Source organism: Oryzias melastigma, unplaced genomic scaffold, assembly GCF_002922805.2.
Source record: "Oryzias melastigma strain HK-1 unplaced genomic scaffold, ASM292280v2 sc01242, whole genome shotgun sequence".
Lineage (NCBI taxonomy): Eukaryota > Metazoa > Chordata > Actinopteri > Beloniformes > Adrianichthyidae > Oryzias > Oryzias melastigma.
Window position 1 is genome coordinate 1 of NW_023417826.1, and position 9,775 is coordinate 9,775.

At 42.2% G+C, this 9,775-nt stretch overlaps 1 protein-coding gene across 1 annotated transcript; it reads right to left on the reverse strand.

The window, feature by feature from the left end:
* Positions 1 to 3,464: 3,464 nt before the first annotated feature.
* Positions 3,465 to 9,066, reverse strand: LOC112141236. Its single transcript, XM_024264327.2, has one exon. The coding sequence runs from the start codon at positions 9,049 to 9,051 to the stop codon at positions 3,643 to 3,645; it is 5,409 nt and encodes a 1,802-aa protein (XP_024120095.2). The 5' UTR covers positions 9,052 to 9,066; the 3' UTR covers positions 3,465 to 3,642.
* Positions 9,067 to 9,775: the final 709 nt, after the last annotated feature.

Here is a 9,775-nt window from a genome sequence, read left to right on the forward strand (position 1 = left end):
TGGGCGTGGTTAGCCAATAACTTCCGTTGCTAAGGAGATCCAAAATTGTGAAAAGCCGCCATTTTGAAAAAGGTGCCTTTTTAAGCAATTTCTCACTTATATCCCAAGTTAAAGCTTTAACAAGTGTTATAACTTAAAATATGATCATTTAAGGAATGTGGGCGTGGTTAGCAAATAACCTCCGTTGCTAAGGAGATCCAAAAATGTACTTTGGCCGATTCTTGTGAAAGTAATGTCAATCTGTTCGGTGACCTCAGGCGAACAAAACATAAAATGGTTGCTATGGCGATAACACCAACAGAAAAGGTGCCATTTTGAAAAAAGTGCCTTTTTAAGCAATTTCTCACTTACATCCCAAGTTAAAGCTTTAACAAGTGTCATAACTGAAAATATGATAATGTAAGGAATAAGGGCGTGGTAAGCAAATAACCTCCGTTGCTAAGGAGATCCAAAAATGTACTTTGGCCGATTGTTGTGAAAGTAACGTCAATCTGTTCGGTGACCTCAGGCGAACAAAACATAAAATGGTTGCTATGGAGATAACACCAACTGAAAAGGTGCCGTTTTGAAAAAAAAATTGCCTTTTTAAGCAATTTCTCACTTACATCCCAAGTTAAAGCTTTAACAAGTGTCATAACTTAAAATATGATAATGTAAGGAATAAGGGTGTGGTCAGCAAATAACCTCCGTTGCTAAGGAGATCCAAAAATGTACTTTGGCCGATTCTTGTGAAAGTAACGTCAATCTGTTCGGTGACCTCAGAAAACATAAAATGGTTGCTATGGAGATAACACCAACAGAAAAGGCGCCATTTTGAAAAAAGTGCCTTTTTAAGCAATTTCTCACTTACTTTCCAGGTTAAAAGCTTTAACAAGTGTTATGGGGGGGCATACCGGCTGCTTAGCAGGTGAGCCTGTGTCAAAGGTGGGCTTCGAGGCCGGCAAAGGTGCGTATAGGCGGGCGGCTTGCTATGAAAATTTAATATGTTTATACCAGGTTGAAGCTATAACAAGTATTATAACTTAAAATATGACCATATAAGGAATGTGGGCGTGGTTAGCAAATAACCTCCGTTGCTAAGGAGATCCAAAAATGTAGTTTGGCCGATTCTTGTGAAAGTAACGTCAATCTGTTCGGTGACCTCAGGCGAACAAAACATAAAATGGTTGCTATGGAGATAATACCAACAGAAAAGGCGCCATTTTGAAAAAAGTGCCTTTTTAAGCAATTTCTCACTTACTTTCCAGGTTAAAAGCTTGAACAAGTGTTATGGGGGGGCATACCGGCTGCTTAGCAGGTGAGCTTGTGTCAAAGGTGGGCTTCGAGGCCGGCAAAGGTGCGTATAGGCGGGCGGCTTGCTATGAAAATTTAATATGTTGATACCAGGTTGAAGCTTTACCAAGTATTATAACTTAAAATATGACCATATAAGGAATGTGGGCGTGGTTAGCAAATAACCTCCGTTGCTAAGGAGATCCAAAAATGTAGTTTGGCCGATTCTTGTGAAAGTAACGTCAATCTGTTCGGTGACCTCAGGCGAACAAAACATAAAATGGTTGCTATGGAGATAACACCAACAAAAAAGGCGCCATTTTGAAAAAAGTGCCTTTTTAAGCAATTTCTCACTTACATTCCAGGTTAAAAGCTTTAACAAGTGTCATGGGGGGGCATACCGGCTGCTTAGCAGGTGAGCTTGTGTCAAAGGTGGGCTTCGAGGCCGGCAAAGGTGCGTATAGGCGGGCGACCTCAGGCAAACAAAACAAAATGGTTGCTATGGAGATAAAACCAACAGAAAAGGCGCCATTTCGAAATCATGTGCGTTTTTCAATCAATTTTTGACATACATCTCAGACCAGCTTTACAAAAAGAGAAGTGTGGATCCTGGGGTTTTATTGTGACTTCTTAGCAAAACTTTAAGAATATGCCGCCAGTTTGATTCCACAATAACCACATAAGTTTAATTGACCTTTGACCTTGGAAAGAGGTTGTCATTATAAAAGAACTTGTGCTTTTCTGTGACAGTTAATGATGCTGATAACAATGCTATCAACTATAGTGACACGTTTAAATAATTAATTAAATGCACCTAATGTAAGGCGCCACCAGCTCCCGCGCACCGAAAATGGGAGAAAGGTGGCAATAACCAATATATAATCACAAATATTTTTATTTTCCATTTCACGATTTATGTATTTTGCTTTGGAAACATCAACGTCTGCGGACCCCCTCCCCTTGTAGGAAATTGGTTCTGTCCGAGTGGATTAGAATTCCGCAGTTACGCTGTTTATGACAGACAGGCTCACAGTGTGTGAGGTAGAGAAGACATGCTTTAAAAAAATCTGGATCCCAGAAAAGGAGGGAAAAGAAATGAAGAGAGGAATATTTTGACTGCCAATTACCGTAAACGATGGGAATCAGATGGGAATCAACTTGCGGTCGGCTTGGAACTGTTTTTTTTCTCCCTCTCCTGAATTTATACGTTCATATTAAAAAAAACAAAAAAGATAATCTTTCTAACTTCAGATGGAAATATCTCAGAAGTTGGAAACACTTGATTTAGAGGAATACTTCCATGAAAAAAGAAAAGAGTAGACAACCTGTCTAATAGATGTGGACGTAAGGAGTTAAGAGGTTAATGCACGTCAGACTGGAGCATACTCTTTGCTTTCTCATGTAAAGAGTGCAGCATATCTGAAATCCCCATCATATCTGAAACTCAGAGGGAAAGAAGTGTCAGTTTGTTACAATCTTAAAACAAAAACATTTATTTACAAAAATCATGCATTATAGATTAGATATATTGAAATACTTTTTGGGGAAAACAATTTACTTTGATGTTTCATGTCAAAGTCAAATAATTTGCAAGGACACCGCAGGGAGTTGAACCCCATCTAGCAGAAGCCAGAGTACCAACTACCAGTGCCTTTTGCTTTTTTGACTGAACATGGAAGGGAAAGCAAAACCCGTACTCCAACCAGCATGTGACTTCACATAGTTAATTAAATATATTTTGACTAATTATTGACAGTAAAAAAAGAACCACATATTACAAATTGTTGTTTTTGTGTCACGTGCTTGTTGAAATACAGTAAAAGAAACCAAACATTTGATAACAATGAACATTTACAAGGTAATTTTTTTTTTTTTTTTCAGATGAAATTTAAAAATGAACGCATGCATTGAAGGGAAAAACTGAAAGCATTTTTTATAAGAAAAATTACACTTGGACCCCCATCAAACAATCCCATCAAAATAGCCATCTCCTCTGAGACTAATTGCACATTCCCTAACCAAAAACCCTGGTGTAACACAGATATACGTGTTTATAAAAAAAGAAGAAACGGCGCACAGTCTTCAAGTCAGTAGACGTCACACACTATAAACACGCTCACCAAGACATCCAGCAGTCCATTTAGGCTGCCAAGAAAAGCTACACCCATAAACTTCAGAGCTGCTAAAGGGGAAACACCAACACAAGAGGCCCGTGGCAGGAAATCAAATTGATCAACAACTAGAGGACAAAAAAAGCAGATCAGAGGCCCAGAATGACACCAACAACATTATTAAGTACTCACACAAAACATCCATGGCTTCAGAGGTTGCAATAAACATCAGGCTGTCTCCAGCAGAAAGCCTCACCCCTCATGCTGCACTGAATGAACAGAGGATCCCCTCGTGGTCACTGAAATAAATTTGACTGACCACAGCATTTACACTAAATTTGTCAGTTTTAACATACACATGATCTATAACCGTTACCCCCCTCTCTGTTGTGGGAGAAGTGACATGCTGAGTGAAGCCTCTGTGTGTCATTAAGTTACAAATTGAAGAGGACTTCAGGATGTCATCATTAAAATCTCCCATCACCACAACCGTTGAACTTTTACTCTCAAGCCAAATCACTAAATCCTGTAGGTGGGATCTAAACAGCACTACAGGATAGGAGGGGGGGCGATAAACTACTGCTATGACTAAATCTAGAGCCAGACTCCTGTAAATGACACACTCCAAATTAAGGTCTGGCTTCTCCAAAATCTCATTGTCACCTCCGTCCACACAGTAGATACCAACTCCACCATGTTGCTGACTCCTCAGCCCGACCAATGCTGGGTTGGTACCACTGTAGGATAGGCCTCGTGGACGGCTGTGGAAACTATAGCCGTCAATTTGGACAGCGCCTAAGTCAGAATTAGGGGTCAGCCATGTCTCTGTCACAGCAATGCAGTTAGGCTGCAGCTGCTGTGTGCAGTGGGCCAGATAAGAGACATGTCTGGTTAGTCCCTGAACATTCAGCAAAAAAACATTGAAAGAAGACAGATCACATCTTCTTTCATCAGTCAGGAGGGGGGGCATCTTCTCCAGAGCAGCCTTCGCATGTTTATTACAATAAATTGCCTTTTCTTTAAAATCACGAATGATTAACCCCTGAATCGTCCGAACCCGACTAACAGCAACATAGACCTGACCAGCAGAAAAGATCTTCTTAAACGAAACTACCGCCTCATCGACAGTCAGGCCTTGAACCTTGTGGACAGTACATGCCCATGCCAGTTTGAGTGGGAACTGTCGCCTCACCCCCCCCTTGTTATTAACCCGCTCTTCCTCGGGCTCTACAGCAGTGGAACCAGGCAAGTCGGCTTTAGCACAAGTTCTCCGAGATATTTTTCCAATTTCCCCGTCGTCAAATTTAACATAAATGCATTTTGGAAAACCCCTACCTTTATGGAATTCAATGTGGGTGACTATGCCGCATGCCCCATTTACCAATCCATCGGTGATGTCTAAATTTTTGCACAACATCACACGAGCATTCACGCCTAAGAGCAGCTTCTCTTCCAAACAGCTGTTCTTGACTTTTTTATGATGCCCACTCATCAGTTCCAGATTTCCTGTTTCCTTACTTGGAATGAAATCCTCTGCACCAATCTCAAAATAATCTTCACAAATTGTTTTTAGCTGCTCCAAGTTGTGTGCAAACACTTGGGCATTTGTGGGGAAAATGTGTAAAGCCGTGCTGCCCTCGCCTGTTTCACGCTGCTTCAGCATTTGCACATCACCAGGTAACAATTTGGTTTCTTTTGAGCGCGTCCTAATTCTATTTAACATTTGTGCAAATGCTTGATCTTTCTGTCGGACAATCTCTTTCAGTTCAACCACTTTGAAGAACGTGGACCACAAATTTACATCAGATGTTTCTGCATAAAGTGGTTTCCCTTTAACGGGAGGTAACTGATAGAAATCGCCGACAGCAATAATTGAAACTTTCCCAAAAGGGGAAAAGTCCCCCGTTTGCTTAATTTGTCGTAGTCTGCCGTGGATGTAAGTCAATAGTCTGTGGTCCACCATGGAAATCTCATCAATGATCAAAATGTGTAAATCGTGATATTTAACGCGCATAGAATTAACTTTATCCTCACCCAGAGGACAGTACGGCAGACGGATATCTTTACCGATTCCAAATGTTGTGTGAATTGTTGATGCCTTCAGACTATAGGCAGCAATCCCAGTGGGGGCGGTGAGCAGAACTGAGATGGAGTCCGGCTGGAGACACAGAGGTGACAGCAACCTCGTGGCCTCGTACTGGATTGCTCTGATCAAGTGGCTCTTTCCAGTCCCTGCACCGCCTGTAACGAACATATGCAGAGGATCTGGGTTGTGACCAGCCACTTTCTTCAGACACCACTCTCTGACATAAAAGAAGGTGGAGAGTTGCAGCTGATTCAGGGAGCTAATCAGCAACAACCCCTCCTCCCTACTAAGACCTGGATTCCTTTCAAGGTGAGCAGCTTCAGCACGGAGAACATCCAGATCTGGAATCTCCGGCTCCTGATCTTCCCCGACCTCTCTATCCTCGGACTGTCTCTCCTGCAGCTCCTGAGCACACTCTCTCTGCTCTAATTGTGCTCCGGGGACCAACATGTCCCATGCAGCTTCCAGAATCTCAGTATCCGACAGTTCGAACTGAGCCAGCTCTAACGCATCAGCTTCAAGCTCGAACTTCTCCCGGTTCCGATCGACGACACTTTCAACAGTGTATTCGCCGCTTCTAAGACGCACCGTACCCTTTTCGTAAAATTGCTGGTAGAATTTGAAATCCTGCGGTTTCAGGTCGTCGTCCGTGCGATACGGGAGGAATAATTGAAGGATGCTCAAATGAAACCGCTCTGGATTTTTCATTTCAGAGAAACGCGCATAACGGACGACTGCAGGTTTTGTTCGAGTTCGTCTAACAATAAAGCCACAATTATGCCTAAGTTCTATCGCATTTTTAGATTTTTCATTTTTCGACAGTAAACGATATTCCGACGCAAAAGTAGCGATGCACATATCATCAAATTCTTCGTTAATTGGCCTATTTTTGTACCTATCGACGATGTTGAGCATCCACTGGTTTCCTGACTCGCCTTGCTCCTGCAGAACAGCCAGTGGTTTGCTCATTCTAACTATGTTGTCCCCGGTTGGAATGAACACTACTTTTCTGGAACATTCTTTTAGATGCATGTTGGCCAATCTATAAACAGCTTCTTGAGCTGACACGTCCCGATTGTGTAAGTACACGGTGCCTAATTTCTTCAGTGACTCTTTTGCACTGGCGTTTCCTTTTTCCGCTTCTTTTTGGGCGTTCCTTAACAACAGACCCATTTCGCGCTCGTCTTTTGAAATGTACGAAATTATGTACACGACGCATGCATAAGCATCCACGATGTATTGAATGTCCATGTTTGCATTCCAACACTTTAGCAGGGACTTGTTGTACGGATTGATCCAGATTTCATTTTTATCTCTTTTTAAGACGACTTTTCTTTTCCTGCTACAGGCCCTGAACAGACTTTCGTATATTTCCTGGTCAATTTGGAAATGTTCGAAGATCTGCTCCAGGGTGTCAAATTTAGATTTCTCGTCGAGGACCTCTCTTGTAATTTCGTTCAATGCTTCTGCTGCCATCTCAGCTTCGTGCTTCCTCATCATGATCTGAAAGCAGATGCATTGATCTTTTGCTTTTTCGTCCGTTGCGCCTAATTGATTTGGGTCCGAACATTTGGGACATTTCTGTTTCTTTTCTTCATCAATAACAAATGTTCGGCCGGATGCTGTTCTGGGAAAGTTGAAGCGACATGCTTTCCCCCCTTTTTTGCAAGATTTTGTGTGGCTCCTGGAGTGCTGCTGAACAGACAGTACAATCTCTGCCAACACCTCGTCATCCACAGGAATCTCGCAGGTCACGTATCTATCAATGAATGCGGCGACCTCCTCGACCGTCGCTTTACCTATTTGTGGAGCCCCCTCCACCCAGAACAAAACATGAACATGAGGGGACCCACGCTGCTGGAACTCCACCCTGTAAAAATAATCAATAATTTTCCCGATTGGATTGGCGGGAGACAGCAGAACCTCCCTGAGGAAACAATGCCAGCGGAAGTCAAACATGCGCGCCGCCGTAACGCTGTTCCTCCGCAACAAATCACATCGGTCCGTCCAATCCAACTGGTCAGCTGTTTGGGTCCTCCCCTCCTGTCTTAACACAGTGTCGAGGAGATTCTTCCAACGTAAGTCGGCAGCGGAAAAGGAACAAAACCAAACTGGTAGACCCAGCTGACGAACACATGCCAACAAGTCCTTCTGTGTGGCCTGCCAAAATGCCGGAGTGCCTCGAATAGGCCGGAGGAAACAATATCCCTGATCTACTTCCAACAGCTTCTTCAGAGATTTCTCGGAACGTGCATCGGCACTTACGCTTTCAGATGCACGTCCAGTCTTCTCTTTGCGAAGAGCCACAGACACACTACACACAACCTTCTCCACCTCCGACATGTACTGGGCAAAAAAGATGTACTCAACGTTCTGCGCAAACCTTCCATCAGCATGGAGGATCCTGTTGTTAAAATATCGCGAGAGAGATAATTTGTATTTCCTAATTTCGTGGAAAACATTTTTGCCATCGGGAAAGATAACCGGGAAACATTTAGCCTCATTTTCCCGATTGGATAATAGCCGGACCGGATTATTCCCTTCTGCCGGGGCCAAATTCAAAATGTCCTCAAAGTACTGATCCAGGACTTCTTGGCCGATGTCCACTGGAAACAGAGCAGAATCTTGGAACATGCAGTGAGTCTGTCTGTCATGGAGAAGCTCATCTTCTCCATCATCGGCCTTTTCCTCTTTTTTGTCCGCCTCGTTTTCTACTTCATTTTGATTTACTTCCAATTCTTCCTTACAAAAGTCATTGAGCCAAGCTTCGTTAAACTCTATATCTTTATAGTATTGGTTGTTTTGTTTCAAATATTGCAAGGCCTGCCTAATGTGCATGGTATCAACAAACTGATACTCATAATGACCTTTGTAAGTCAGTTTACGTTTTAATTTGACGCGCAACAAAGATCCTTCCATGTCAGACCGAGGCAGCACATTGGTTGTTTGCACCAAGTTGGCAGGAACACACGTGATTGGTCCATGAATCCCATTTTGCCCACCTTTAGGCAAAGCAAGCATCTTCATGAAAGGAATATGTAATGCAATCAGATGCTGCTCTAAACTATTTAAACATGCCAACTCTGGCGGGACAGGATGAACCCCCAACTTATTACCGACCCACTCTGGCGGGGTCTGACCTCTCTTTAACTTTGAGTCACAGCTGTGGCAAATCCACAAAGTGCCCCTAGCTGTCTCCAAAAACAAACATGGACTCTCACAGTCCCTGTTGCAGCAGTGCAGGTAGTCCTCACTAATGCACTGAGCTGCAATCTCTGCCATCGTTGCAGTTTTGCTGTATGTCTCTCTGACACACAGCAGAACCTGATGACGAAACAGAAGTCTGTTGCACACACAGCAAACAAACTCTGGACCATGTTCCACCTTTCTTAGGAAGTCCTTCATGACTTCCTTAAAACTCTCTGCCTTCTTCTTTGACAGCTGCCTCTGCAATTTAACACGATTTATGACGCTCTTTCTGAACACAGGATTTTCCTTATATTTCTTTTTACTTGTAACTTTAACTTTCATTCTATGTGTGGCATCCCTTTTATATTTGTCGGTGCTTAGAGCTTTCATCATGGTCCGGTGTGTGGGATCTGCATATTTTGTTTTTGCATTTGACTTCAACATTTCTCTATAATCCTTATTTTCCTTGTATTTTTGAGTTAGACGTCTCGAATTTATTGCATTAACTTTCTGTCTGTATCTTGAATTTTTCAAATATTTCTCATGGATACTATATTTGAATTTGTCATTCTTATTTTCTCTGTAAATTTTCCGTTTATACTTAGTTGCCATTTGTTGTCTTCTTTGAAATAGAAAGTATTTGGAAGTATTTTTTCTACATCTGCCTTTAATGTCAATTATTAAATTACTTTTTATGTTTTTAGAGCTAATGTCATTTTTTTCATGTGAACGCATGTAGTAGGTTTTTGAATTAATGTTGGCAGACGCACAACAGCCAACACAGCTGCCCTGATGAGGATCTTTGACACAGGCAACATTTTCAAAATGCACGCCCCTACAATTTTCGATATATATCCCGTTTTCTGATAATTGCCTACTGTTGGTTTTATGCCTAAGCCACCTGCCATCAAACAAAACAAAAACGTTTACTCCCAATAAATCAGCTGTAGCTTGAATTTCTATATCTGTGGCCCAAACACTAACGAAACGCATTCTAGATTTGCCAATGTAATCATCCACGGAGGAGTACTCGCGTCCTATTATCCAGCTATATTGATCCGGATTGTTTTCCATATGTTTAACAACAGCTAATCGAATTTTTCTGTGAGCATTTTGT